The sequence below is a fragment of the Mobula birostris genome, chromosome 4, assembly GCF_030028105.1.
Source record: "Mobula birostris isolate sMobBir1 chromosome 4, sMobBir1.hap1, whole genome shotgun sequence".
Classification (NCBI taxonomy): domain Eukaryota; kingdom Metazoa; phylum Chordata; class Chondrichthyes; order Myliobatiformes; family Myliobatidae; genus Mobula; species Mobula birostris.
In genome coordinates this window covers 40,646,153-40,661,012 of record NC_092373.1, presented here as the reverse complement: position 1 = coordinate 40,661,012, position 14,860 = coordinate 40,646,153, and the positions used below count along the sequence as shown (strand labels likewise).

The 14,860-nt window shown below is 40.4% G+C and overlaps 1 protein-coding gene across 4 annotated transcripts in view; it reads left to right on the top strand.

Annotated features, from left to right (window-relative positions):
- mcf2l2 (MCF.2 cell line derived transforming sequence-like 2) overlaps window positions 1–14,860 on the top strand; it is a 407,668-nt gene that overhangs the window by 306,442 nt on the left and 86,366 nt on the right. For all 4 annotated transcript variants that reach the window (XM_072255231.1, XM_072255233.1, XM_072255232.1 and 1 more), the window contains 4 exons: window positions 684–799; window positions 4,627–4,696; window positions 8,377–8,469; window positions 9,357–9,449. In XM_072255231.1, the coding sequence (XP_072111332.1) occupies window positions 684–799; window positions 4,627–4,696; window positions 8,377–8,469; window positions 9,357–9,449 (372 nt within the window). The remainder of the gene's footprint in view (window positions 1–683; window positions 800–4,626; window positions 4,697–8,376; window positions 8,470–9,356; window positions 9,450–14,860) is intronic.

Genomic DNA, 14,860 nt, shown 5'->3' with positions numbered 1-14,860 from the left:
TATTTAATGTTTTCCTTTATTGCTGAGGCATAGAACTTAAACATAGGTAGACTCTGTTAGAACTGTCATAAAGTATGTAGAGTAGCTAACAATACAGAAAAAATAAATCTAAAAAGGTTCTTCAGAATATATTGTGTGAATAGAACAATGCATCATAGATTCAAAATAATGAAGGACAAAAATATCACGTATTCAGAAAGGAAACCTGCAGATGATTAAGATCTGAAATGAAACAGAAAATGCATGCTCTGTTTGGTATCTGTGGAAAGAACAACAGAATTAATGTTTTAGATTAATTACTTTCCATCAGATCATTCTGATACATAGAAAACACCAGGCAGGATTAACAACTGAGTGGAGAACAGACATGCTGGAACTACTTCAAATACAACTGGATGAGCTGACACTCCTGCAAATTGACATGGCAGTTAAATACATTAAAAATATATATACTGAAATTATAGGCGATAAATGTTTAAGATTTCATTCCCTGCAGAACATTAGTTTTTCTGACAGCCAGGAACCTGTCCTTCTTATTATCTGGTGCCAACCCACAAATCATCAGATCATCAGATAAAATTTCCTTGCCAGGATTGAAATTTTTTCAAATGACTGAATAATTAATACAGTATTATAGGTCACTGTATATTGGCAATTATTTCATTAACTTTTTTCCTTTGCAGGGTTATGCTACGGAAATGGACAATCAAGAGCTGGCTCATCTGATCCCAGCTGCACTTAAGAATAAAAAAGAAATCCTATTTGGAAATCTTCCAGAAATCTATGATTTTCATAATAGGTGAGTGCCATTTTTTATTCTTTATGAATATCTAAGTGAATGATAAAACTAAGTTGTGCCTTATTTCAAAACACGAATGCAAAAATTCAGAAGACAAAATTCATTTACACTACTGACTGTTCTGCTCATAAGGTATCATGACAGTGATAAGTTGTGATAGAAAAATGGGTGCAGGGGCAGGTCATGTTGAGGAAGCAGGGAGTCTGCAGGACTTGAACAGATTAGGAGCATGGGCAAAGAAACGGCAGACTGATTACAACGTATGGTCATGCACTTTGGTAGAAGGACAGTCAATAGGGAGTGAATTCAGAAAATGGAGATGCAAAGGGACTTGGGAGTCCTAGTGCAGATTCCCTCAAGTTTAACTTGCAAGTTGAGTCAGTGTTAAGGAAGGCTAGAATATAAAAACAAGGTTCTAATGTTGAGGCTTTATAAAGCATTGGTCAGACTGCATTTGGAGTACTCTGAGCTGTTTTGAGCCCTAAATGTAAGAAAAGATGTGCTTGTATTGGAGAGAGTCCATAGGAGGTTCATGAAAGTGATCTGGGAACGAAAGGGTTAATGTATGATGAATGTTTGATGGCTATGGGCCTGTACTCACAAAAGTTTCGAAGAATAAGTGGAGATCTCATTGAAACGTACCGAATATTGAAAGGCCTAGATAAGGTGGACATGGAGAGGAGGTCTCCTGTAGTGGGATATTCTATGACCAGTCGACGCAATAGAAGGATGTCCCCTTATAACAGAGATGAGGTGGAATTTATATAGTCAGAGGGTGGTGAATCCGTGAAATTTTCCAGATGTCTGTAGAGGCCAAGTCAGTGGGTATATTCAATGTGAAGTTTGATAGGTTCTTGATTAGTAAGGGTGTCAAAGGTTATGAGGCAAGGCAGGAGAATGGGGTTAAGAGGGAAAATAAATCAGCCATGATCAAATGGCAAAGCAGACTCAGCGGTGCAAATGGCCTAATTCTGGTCTTATGACCTGGTCACAGGTGAGGACCAAGAGGATTGAAGAGTAGCCAATGTTTGTTCTTTGTTTAAGAAGGGCAATAGGGATAATAGAGACCATAAAAACCAGAAAATATAGGAGCAGAATTGGGGCATTTGGCTCATTGAGTCTACTCTACCATCTCATCATGGCTGATCCATTTTCCCTGGAAAAATCTTGGAAATTATTGACTGCTGAGCCTCACATCGATGGTGGGGTAACTAGTGGAGAGGATGCTTAGGGATAGGATTTACTCATATTCGGAAGAGCAGGAGTTTATTAGAGATAATTGGAATGGCTTTGTGTGAGACATGTCATGTCTTACAAACTTGTTTGAGCTTTTGCAGGAGGTGTGAAGATGATTGATGGAGGTAAAGCAGTGGATATCATCAAAATGGACTTTGGTAATGACAATGTCTTTCATAGTAGACTGATCTTGAAGATTAATATTCATAGAATCCAGAATGATTTGATAAGATTGGATTCAAAATTCACTTTGCCATAGAAGCCAGGAGATATTAGTGGGAATGCTTTTAGCCTGACTGCCAAATGTGAGGTGCTTCACTTTAGGGGATTAAATCAAACCAACTGTACATTATTAAGGATATTTTCTTTATCAGTGTCGATGTGCAGAAAAATCTTGGGGCCTGAGTCCAGAGCTCCCTGAAATGACTACACAGGTTGGCAGGGTGGTTAAAAAGCATATGGTATAACTGATCAAGTTCAAGAGCCGGGGAGACATGTTGCAGCTTTATAAAGCTCTCATTAGGCCTCATTTGGAGTATTGCATTGAATTCTGGTCACACCACTGAGGACCATAATATACGTTTCTGAGCGGCATAAACAAAGTTGGCAGCTGGTATCTTTTTCCAGAAATGCCTTAATACTAGAAGTCATGCAATTAAGATGAGAGAGGATAATTTCAAAAGAGATGTATGGGACACATTTTTTTGGTAGATGCCTAAAAGGCAAAAAAAAAATTTGAAATATAATTCAGTATTTTCATGCTTTCATATTAGTTTATTACCTGTACATTTGTGATCCCTTAATCCCTTCATGACTCTGCTTCAAAGGAGTCATGTTATCCAAAGAGTGTATAGCCACCAAATTACACCATGTCTCACACTTACTTATATGATATTCACTTAACAATTACATGCTCATTTTGAAAGTTTATCCACAAGTTTTTACATCTGATATCTATCCTCAAATTCAGCCATATCCACAGCATCTATCATTAAGAACTCTCACCATCTGCGGCATGCCCTCTTCTCATTACTACCATCTGTGGCATGCCCTCTTCTCATTACTACCATCTGTGGCATGCCTTCTTCTCATTACTGCCTTACATTCAGGCCAAGACCTTTCAGCAGGACTGTGAATGAACAGTTCTCCCTGCACCAATCCTAATGGAATAATATGTTCTATATTTACCTATACTCTGTTTTTAAGCCAAGTTGGCCTATAGGCATATATGCAAAATGAGAAAAGGCTATGCAAACCATTATTCACTGAATATGTCAAAAAGGTTTCAAAGATACATTTAATGTCAGAGAAATGTATACAATATACATACTTTTTCTTCGCAAACATCCACAAAAACAGAGGAGTGTCCTAAAGAATGACAGTTAAATGTTAGAACCCCAAAGCCCCCCCAGCTCCCCCCCACACATAAGCAGCAGCAAAGCAATGATCCCCCCTCCCCCACCAGCAAAAAGAGCATCGGTGCCCCCCACTGACCACTCAAGCATGCAGCAAAGCAACAGCAAAGACACAGACTTGCAGTACCCCAAAGGCTACTTGTTCACCTGGTAATTTGACATACCACAGGCTCTCTCTCTCTCTCCCTAATAAAGGAAAAAGAGATGTCTCCATTTCACAGCGAGAGGGGAGACATAACAAACAACTCGCTGATTTACAATGTTAGAAGTCCATTGCGTCACTTTTTCCGAGCTCTGTGCCCAAAGTACTGGGGTCTCTGGGCACAGCCAGCAGCCAGCTCACTGCTTTTGATCTTCTGTCTCCCATGGCATGCCGATTTCCTGTAGAGGCACCGACCTTGAGTCTGCCCACCTCCAGAGCCAGGAAACCCAAAACTGCAAAGGCGAGCTAATCTTCTAGGCTGTGTCCTTGGTATATCGAATAATGGCCAGTCGTGAAACCCCAAGAGCGGGTCCCATTCCCGCAAAGAACTGAAGTCAGTGTGTAACTCCAGGTCAGGGGCTTCAAAAGAACCCTGAAAGGGAAAAATAGAGATATTAAAGATGGAAATAGAACTTTTTCTGAAGATGCAAGGAAAGGAGTCGCTGTTAGGTGCCATCGTCTCCTAAGCTCCACCCCTAGTATTGTATACCCTATATTATATAGTAACGTATATGTCCAGTTACCAAATAACACTTTATACTACTGAACTAATACAAAGCAAAGTACTCTTATTTCTGTTTCTCAATCACCTTCGCATTTTAACCGATATACAGTAAAGTGCAAAAATCTGAGGCACCCTAGCTATATATATGTGCCTAAGACTTTTGCATAGCACTGTGTGTTATACAGCATACAATTGTGACTATCAGTTTATGGAGTAGATTTTCACCTTCCGATGGAGAGGTCTATCCCTCTTTATGTAAATGAGATATAAAGGAAAGTTAAAACACCTAAGATAAAATATGAAATCTGAAATTTCTCAACAATACCTGGGAAAATTTTTCAAAAAAGTTTATGGTTTAACTGAGCCTAATGCATTTTGTAGATGACATTCCTCTGTTTAGAATATAAATGAAACCACTGTGGGATGATCTTTAAGCCTTTATCATTTCACAATTTTTATCCATTTTAAGGATATTTTTGAAAGAGCTTGAAAATTGCGTGGAGAATCCTGAGCTAGTGGGAACATGTTTTTTAAAGCGAGTAAGTAAAGCATTTTAGATTCTAGCAGATAATATTAAGTCATGACTGATGCATAATATATGTTAATTAGCTGAATACTGTTGGATATTTTCTCTTTCAGTGAGCTGAATGGTCTTTTTCTGTATGGTACGGTTCTATGGTCTATGCATGCAGGAAACTGGCAACAGATTGCCTATTTGGTGTAGAACCTCCTTGGTTTCCCTTTCCATTGGCTCATAACAATTTTTTGATTCTACTAAAATGGTACAATACTCATATTTTCTCAAACTTCCCACAATGTTTTTGTTTTGTGAGTGCAATTCTCTATTTCAAAGTGTGCCAAAAAAGAGGGATTGAATTCCATGGAGCAAACCTCTTCCTCAGTGTAGAAGACAGGAAATAGAAAAGCTGGCTAAAGTTGCTAGGATTCTGGGAAGTAGGGGCAGTGCCTTCATTAGTTTTCTACGCTGGGGTGATATAATAGAGAGAAGTGACCTTGGTCTGATATCAAGTTGTATAATCAAGTGAAGCTTAGAAAGAACAAAGGGCAAAAAATATTAATAGAACTTACATATGGGCCATTAAATCACAGTTGTCATATACCTGTATGTGGAAAAATCAGGAAATGAGACATGAGTAATAGAAGTGATGGAATCATTATGGAAATCTTAACCTATGTATAGACAGGGAAAATCAAATTTACTGCAATAATTCAACATGCTTTTCTAAATCAATATGTTCAGGAAAGAACTATGGAAAGGCCGCTTTGGAGCTGGTTCTAAATATTCAAAAGTGGCTGGTGGACAGTCTTGATGTCAGGGCCTTTTGCGAAGAGTGACCTCAGTATGGCAGAACTTGACACAATTTTACACACGGCTCAATATTGAAAAAGATCTTAAAAGCTAAACAAAGGAAACCATGGAGGATTGAGAGGGGAGTTGGCTGCAGTTTTTTTGCAGAAATACATTGAAAGGCATGATATACAGGGATTGTTTGTCCATCGTCGTCGTTGATGAAGACCTCGACACCATTGATGGTGTTGAGACTAGCGCATGATTTGGATTTAAGTGAGGGAGAGTTGCGCAGCGTCAGCCTCACTCTCTCTTTCCAATTCCCATCTGGATCCAGTGGCAAGACAGAGTCGAGATGGCTGGAGATGGGACTAGGCGCAGTGGATGACCAGGACATCTTCTGTGTCTTGTCCTGCTCTGCACGTTCCATGACGCTTGCAGAGACCGCCTTCCATTGGTCTCATCCGCTCAATCCGCCGGAGTCTGTCTTCACATGCTGGGATAGACATCTCCCTATCTCACCGAGGGTTTGAGACCCGTCGGCTACCCTCACCTGGTTTAGCTGGCTTGTTGAAGCCGTTGCCTGGAGTGTGGGCGCTCTCGCATGCAAACAGCTAAGGGGAGCCACAAGTGAGAGCTGAGTGCCAGGTGGGGACCAAAGGTGGACTAACTGCCTTGAAAAGGACGGGACATGTTCCCCCACCAGAGGTGCTACCCCTCCCTGACACCCCTACAGAGATAAGTTAACATACAAAGACAGGAACAAGTTGCAAAAAAAATACTCACAACACAAAAACCCAAAGGAAAGTTTATTTATCTTGCTGACCAGAGAAAATAAAGATAATTTTACATTAAAAAAAGGTTAGGATGCTTCCATAAATAACAGAAGGTCTGAGGATTATTAATGTTTTAGAATTCACAGAGGAAGACCAAGAAATTTATTACTAGAGGCAAGATAGAATATAGCTGTAGATTGGAAAATACAGAAAAACAGTCCGCAAGAGCTTTATGGGTGCATAAAAATATTTTTGAACATCTAATAAGGCCAATTGTGGACACCTTATAGAAGAGACAAATGAATCTAAAATGGTCAGTTGAGAATTAAAAGTTAAATTAAGTAATTGTATAGCAACTGGATAATCTACACAAAATAAGCAAGCTATATTAGAGTATTAAGGGTCTAGTGGGAAAGAGAAATTGAAGGAACAAAAGTATCAGTCAAAAAATAGTGCTGGAGAAGTTAGTGAACTTGATGGCTGATAATTTGTAAGGACCTATCCCAGATTGTAAGCTTTATATCACAAAGTTTTGAAAGAGTTGAGTTTAGAGGTAGGGAAAGTCCTGGTTATCATCTTCCAAGGTTCAACAGATTCTGGAGTTGTTCTATGGATTGAATAGTAGCAAATGTGACCCCCATATTCAATTTAAGAGGAGAGAGAGAATAGGAAACAATAATGTTAGCATCGTGGCAGTGATGGAGGAAATGCTGGAATCTATAATGAAGATTTAAAAAAACACAGTGGAAACAGGGTTCAGTTTGAGCAAACTCATTATGAATTTATAAAGGAAAGAATGCATTTGATTAATCTGTTAGTGTTCAGTTAGGATGAGGCTAATCAAATAGTTAAAGAGGAACCAATGGACGTACTATGTTAGACTTTCTGAAGTTGTTTAATAAGGTCTTCACAGGAAGTAGGTTGCAGCGCATAGAAGCAAGAATGATAGAACAGTGCAGCTCAGGACAGGCCATTCGACCCACGATATTCTGCCGAACCGGCCATGATGGACCAACATGCGTTGAGAATTGGTTATTCGACAGAAAGTAAAAAGCAAGAATAAGTGTTACTTTCTCAGACAGGTAGGCTGTGACTAGTGAGGTACGAGAGATATTGATGCTTGGACCTCAGCTTCTCAAAACCCATATCAATAATTTGACAGAGAGATGAACTATCACTGGCTAGATGTAGGGAGGATGTTTCTCCTGACTATACTGGAAAGGCCTCTTAGAACTGAGGTGAAGAGAACTTTCTTCACTCAGAAGATGGTGCATCTTTAGAATTCTCTATCCTCAATGTTCATTAAAAACAGTGATCAGTAGTTTTCTGGGCATTAAGGGAATGAAGGGATATTGGTGTTTTTCTGGAAAATGACATTGAACTCTACATTATCGCAAACCAGTCTTGAAGGCCAAAACAGCCTAGTCCTGCTCCTACTTTTTATGTTGTTGTGGAGGATCTGGGTTCATAAGCAGCAGTACGAAACAGGACCCGGAACAATTACTTACAGTGTTTATTTGCAACTTTCTCAAAGGGCTTCAGCACTGAATCCCTTCCAGCTGCTCAACTACAGGAAGATCTAGAGGATCTGATCATGATAGCCATTGATCCTGTTGTAGCCTCGTCCAACCTACATCCTTGGTAGCGAAAGAGGACAGCCCTGAAAGCTCAGTGATTCTGTCATTGGGGAAAATCCCTCAAACACTAACACCATGCTGGAAGTGACTACCTAATGCCTGAACTTCCGTATCTGTCAGGGCAAGCAATCTGTAGACTCTAATCTCTACACTATTATCAGCAAAATTGTTGACTTTGTCAGGATTGAACAAATTTGCATTAAATCAATAAGTAGATAAGGAAAATGTGTTTGCAACTGCAGAGGATGGAGCATACAGAAGTACTTTCAGATACAAGGGACCAGATCCACCTCAAGGTAGCCAAGATTAACTATTGAAGAATGGAACAAAAATCTCAGAATTCTTGTCAAACGAGAATGCTGTTGCTGCTCTGTATCTAAGTTACTTTACTTCACTAGTTATTCAAATTAAGTAACAGACTACCTTTTCTCAAACTTAGTTACTTTCTAATGTTGTTTCTGCTTTTATTACAAAGAATGTTTCTATTTCTTTTGTAGAAAGAGGAGTTACAAATTTATGAAAAATATTGTCAAAACAAGCCCCGTTCGGAAGCCCTCTGGAGACAGTGTGGAGATTGCCAATTCTTTCAGGTCAGAATTTTGTATTATTCATTTTTTTTTTAAACACGGAAACATATTCAAAACAAAGACATTGGTTTTTGTGCAAACCGAAATGGTATCTACTGTGTTTCTCTGAGATGCGCTGGGTTTCCTGCTGTTTGTCATATATTAATGATCTGGATGAAAATGTAGGTTGTATGATTAGTAAGTCTGCAGAGGAGGTTTGTGAGGTTGATTCTGGAATGGGGGGGGGGTTAAGCTATGAGGAGAGATTGAGTTGCCTGGGACTATACTCGCTGGACTTCGGAAGTATGGGAGGGGAGTTTTAGAAACATTTAAAGTTATACAAGGGATAGATACGAGTGGTAAATGAGCCTAGGAGGCATGGCTTCAAGATACAGGGGAACAGATTTAGGACAGAGATGCTTTTCCCAGAGAGCACTGAATCTGTGAAATTCCCTGCCTGACCAAGCAACAGAAGTTACCTCACTAAATATACTTAAGACACAGTTAAAAAGACTCTTGCATATCAGGGGAATTAAGATTTATGGGAAAAAGGGCAGATAGGTGGAGCTGAGAGCACAGCCAGATCAGCCATGATGTTATTGGATGGTGGAGCAGGCTCGACAGGCAAGATGGCCGACTCCGCTACTATTGATGTTCTCATTTTCCTTAAATCTGATTGGCTGAGCACTGGTCCTCTTCATTATCAGTTCAAATCCTAAGTGCACAATAGCCTTCATTGTAATCCCCTTTTCACTTTAAAGATCTAATGATGCTTCTTAAAATTCTGTTTCTTATTCTGTGCATGGCAGTGTGTAAATTCTTATTATGTCATATAAAATAAAGCTAAGTAGACAATCTTAAATATAACAGAGTGTCCTTAATGGTTAATTATTTCGTATTTTTTTTATCAGGAGTGCCAGCAAAAACTGGATCATAAACTGTCATTGGATGCCTACCTTTTAAAACCTGTTCAGAGGATTACAAAGTATCAACTTCTCTTAAAGGTAATCAGGATTCTTGAAAAGTGGGAAGATTAACAAGCTCAAGCAAGTTGTCATCATCAGTGATCACTCGTAGTTGAGTATGATTCTTCTCCTGGTGGTTGATCTGGTCACTTGTGGGTCTTGAGGTGACTGAAGAGGCTGATCCATGATCCACAAGTCTAACTGCAGTGTTGGCAGGTGTAGGTCATTGAAGTGGTGGTGGATGTAGCTGGTTGGGCCATTTCCAGTCTCTCCTTATGTTGAAGGCACTTAGTCAGAGCACCATGGTGGAGGTATTCCTTGAGCTGTGCAGTCCCCTCATAGACAATCCTTCTCCAACTTTCTCTATCCTGTCCTAGTTTCTCCCATCTATCCAGGTTGATGTGGCACTTCCTCAGGGGAGTCTTGATATTGTCCTTGAACCGCTTTTTCTGCCCTTGGGGAGTGCGCTTTGCATCCTTGAGTTGGCCGAACAGGAGTTGTTTTGGGAGGCGGGAGTCAGGCATACGGATGATGTGGCTGACCCATCGCAATTGGTGATGAGTTATGACTGTGGCTATGGAGTTAATGTTAGCTTCCTCCAGGGTGCTGGAGTTAGTACGCCTGTTCTTCCAGCTAACTCTCAGAATCTTTCAGAGGCATCTTTGGTGGTAAGTTTCAAGGGATTTATGTGCCTAAATCCATGAATCCACTCCATATTGCAAGGAGGGGAGAACTACAGCTTCATAGACCAGAAGCTCAGGGTTGGTCTTGATATGCCGATCTTCAAAAGCCCTCTTTCTCAGCCTGGCAAAAGCTCCACTTGCACAGCCTAGTTTGCAATTTATTTCAAGGTCAATGTTGGCTCTTGAAGAAAGAAGGCTGCCACGATTTGGGAAATGATCAGTGTTCTCCAGAGGGATGTTGTCAACTTGGAGGTTTAGGAGCTTGATCTGGAGCAGGTTAGTGCAGGACTTGGATTTTCTTGATGTTTAGATCAAGTCCCAGCAGCTTGTATGCTCTGGCAAAAGCATCCATTGTGCACTGCAGATCCTCCTCATTGGAGCTCCATGATGGAAATAGCTGATACCTTGCTCTTTGCCTTGAGCCTGTTAGGGTTAAAGAGCCCCCCTTCTATACTGTAGAGAATCTGGACTCCTAGTGGGAGGTCTTAGCCTGTGAGGTGAAGAATGGTTGCAATGAAAACAGCAAATAGAGTTGGGGTAATGATGCATCCCTGTCTGACCCAGGTCTCAGTCTTAAAAGGTGCAGCTTCAGAACCGCTGTTGCTGATGACTGTTGCACTCGTATCATTGCGTAAGAGCTGCAGGATCCTGAGATATTTCTCCGGGCATCCGATTTTGGATAGTACCTGATAAAGGGCAGGACGATGTATGCTATTGTGGATAACATTAGAATTTTGTGTACTGCGCCCTCAATGTAAGTTGAATGCACATAAATTTCACATTAATAATACAAGGGAATGATTAAAAGATTTTTGACTTCCTACTGCAAGTACTGTAGTTAAAGATTTCCCATGAAGCACTATATAAATTAATGGGGACAACAGGAATTCTGTAGATGCTGGAAATTCAAGCAACACACATCAAAGTTGCTGATGAATTAATGGGGAGGAGGTTTGGGAGGAGGTATTGGAGGCCTTAAAGTGCATTAAAGTAGGTAAAATCCCAGGGACTGACCCAGTGCATTCTTGAACATTGTGGAAAGTTATAAAACAAATTGCGGAAGACCATGCAGAGATTTTTGCTTCATTTCTGGCCATAGGTGAGGTTCTGGATGATTGGTAGGTGTCTAATGTGATACCATTGTTTAAAAAAGATAGTCAAATAAGCCAGGGAGCTTCAGGCCAGTGAGTCTGATACCAGCAGTGGGTAAATTGCTGGAGGGGACGCTGAGGGGCAGGATCTACAAACACTTGAAGAGACAGGATCTGATTCAGGACTGTCAGTATTACTTTGTGTGTGAAACATTGTGTCTGACAAATCCTTTGTTCTTTGAGAAAGTAATCAAGAGGGTAGATGGGAGTAGGGCAGTGGATTTTTTAAGATCTTTAATGAGGTCCCTTGTGGCAGGCTGGTCGATTGTGTGGGATCCTGGAGGAGATGACTGATTAGATTCATAATTGGCAATAATTGATGGTGGATGAGAAGGTTGTTTCTCAGACTGGAGTTCTGGTGTGCCACAGGAGTTGGTATTTGGACTTTGTTATTTGTAATTCCTATAAATGATTTGGATGTACGTCTACAAGGCACAATACAACTTAAATAGCTGGTGTTGTAGACAGTGCAGAATATTACAAAAAACTCCATTGGGGTTTGATCTTGATCAGCAATGTATGTGAGTTTCAATTCAGATAATTGTGAGGTATTTTGTTTCAGGAGGCTAAATCAGGGTAGGACTTCAGTGGAGAGGGTGATGGAACGGAAGGATGTAGAAATGCAAGTGCACAGGTCCCTGAAGGAGGTGTCTCGGGCAGACAGGGCGCAGAAGAAGGCATTCAGCATGCTGGTCTTCATCCTTCAGAATATCAGATTTGGGAAGTCATGTTGCAGTTATGCAAAATGTTGGTGAGACATCGCTTGTAGGGATAGGGTGCAGTTTTGGCCACCATGTGATAAGAAAGGTGTAATTAAACTAGAAAGGGTGCAAACGAAAAGATTTACCCAGATGCTGTGTAAACTTTAGGCCTGGGAGGTTGTGTAGACAAGGACTATACCTTCTGGAATGTAAGAAATTGAGGGGTGAGGTGTATGGGTGTATAAGATCATGAGGGATATAAGATCATGAAAGCACAGAAGTGAGGTGCTAAAGACAAGAGTTTAAGATCAGAGGCAAGAGATTTAAAAGGGACACCAGGAGCAGCTTCTGACATGAAAGGTGGTGAGAATTTAGAATGAGTTGCCAGAAATAGTGATTAAGGCAGGCAAATTAGCAGCATTTTAAAGGCATCTAATTAAGTACGTGGAAAGGAGAAGTTTACAGAATGATGGGACAAACACAGACAGAGGGGACAGGCTTGCTGGTAGTGCAGTCGGTAGGAATCAGTTAGGCTGCAGAGTCTGCATCTATGCTGCAACTATGACTAAAGCACTCTTTATCACACTTTTCTATCTGTAGTTCTCCACTATTCAGTTTACAGCTTTGACCAAAACTATCATGTGCCTTTATCTAATGCTACTAACACTATTTCATCTCAGTTGTAAGTTTATCTAACTTCTCTTTAAAGATCATATATTAAAATGTGGCAGATGCTGAAAATCTGAAAAAATAAATATGTTGGAAATATTTACTAGATTGACCAGCAATTGTGGAGAGGAAAAGAATTAACATTTCCGGTGAATTGTTTTTCATTAAACAAATAGATAGGGGACACACTTTAAGATAAAGAGGTAGTAGAGAAGGGCATAAAGAAATAAATATTTACTTAACATTGCGTTTTTATTCTTCCTGTAAAGCGATTGTTTCATTCCTTTATGCGAATCAAAATCAAGTTTATTATCACTTACATACTTCATGAGATTTATTGTACAAGACATTAAAATTGCTAAAAGTCACAAAAAATAAATAAATAGTTCCAAAGAGAAAGAGAGGAATTTCTGTTACAAATCTCCATCACTCATTTTGTAATTTGATTTCTCTTAACCTTCACTCTATCGCACAGACTTTTTATATGCCCCCTCCTGCTGACTTTTAACTTTTGTTCCTGAATTTTAAGACATGATTCTTCTGACGAATGGTGATGAACCTGGGATTATAATGTGGCTATCCAGCAGTCTGGGATCGGTCCAGAACGCACATGAAGTTTCTGTGGTTTATACATTCTCCTTAGACTTTTCCCAATTGCTCTGGGTACCTCCCAGAAACTAATTGCATGCTGGTCAGTACATTAGCTGGCTACTGTAAATTAACCCTGTTGCAGATACCTGATAGGAGAATCAGGTTTGAGTTGATGGACATGTGGGAGACTTCTTTGCAAGAAATTTAGTGGCGGAAAGGAATTGATGGAATTGTTCAATGTGCTAGCTTTAACCCAATGGGCCAAATGGTCTCCTTCCATTTCATAAGAAAATAAAAGAAAACACAACAACAAACAAAGGCACAAGCTTTTGATTAGTGAGTGAACCTTGTGGAGAATTTATTTTCTGGGAATTTGGGACATTACATGATCTGCACTAAAGATTTTCTTTATTTTTAATATGTTAGGTACATATTTTTCCACTGTTAACAAATGTTAATATTTTTGTTGTTTATGAAAATTAATAAATTTGTACATGATTTGTTATTAGAATAATTGTGAGAGAAGTTTACCATATGATGCATATGTGGTTCGCTGCATTGCTGGTATGTGACTAGATAGATTTGCTACCTCGCGGCTTCAGGAACCTGCGCCCACTCCTGACCTCCAGTATTGTTTGTGTGCAGCTTACACATTCCCTCAGAGACCATGTGTGTTCCCTTCATGTGCTCTAGTTTTCTCCTATCTCTCAAATGGCGTGCTGGTAGGCTAGTGAGTGACTGTAATTTGCTCATACTGTCAATGCACGGTAGGAAAGTAGGAGGAGAGGGAGAGCTTACGGACACGTGAGAGGGAATAAGTTGCAGAATAACAAGTGTACGAAGGGGATGGATAGGATTGCTCTGGGAGCAGCTATAGACTCAGTAGACTGAATGACTTCCTTTTAAGCTTATAGAAACATAAAATGCATATTTTAAAAGTAGACAATTTGTCCTAACTAATGTTTACCATTGTTTAGGATACTCAGAAAGCTACTCCCATTCCGAAGCTTATTATAAAACCCGCCGATAAGTGGGGTGCTGTTGTAATCTGGCACACTGACCTCTACCTTGCTGAGGCACAGTGACAACTCGCAGATACCTCCTCTTATTTACCCCTCGATCGTGACCCCACTAAGGAGCACCAGGCCATTGTCTCCCACACCATCACCGACTTTATCCGCTCAGGGGATCTCCCATCCACTGCTACCAACCTTATAGTTCCCACACCCCACACTTCCCGTTTCTACCTCCTACCCAAGATCCACAAACCTGCCTGTCCAGGTAGGCCCATTGTCTCAGCTTGCTCCTGCCCCACCGAACTCATTTCTGCATACCTCGACACTGTTTTATCCCCCCTTGTTCAATCCCTTCCTACCTATGTTCGTAGCACTTCTCATGCTCTTAAACTTTTCGATGATTTTAAGTTCCCTGGCCCCCAGCGCTTTATTTTCACCATGGACGTCCAGTCCCTATATACTTCCATCCCCCAACAGGGAGGTCTCAAAGCTCTCCGCTTCTTTTTGGATTCCAGACCTAACCAGTTGGATTCCACCACTCTGTTCCATCTAGCGGAATTAGTCCTTACTCTTAATAATTTCTTCTTTGGCTCCTCCCACTTCCTCCAAACTAAAGGTGTAGCCATGGGCACCTGTATG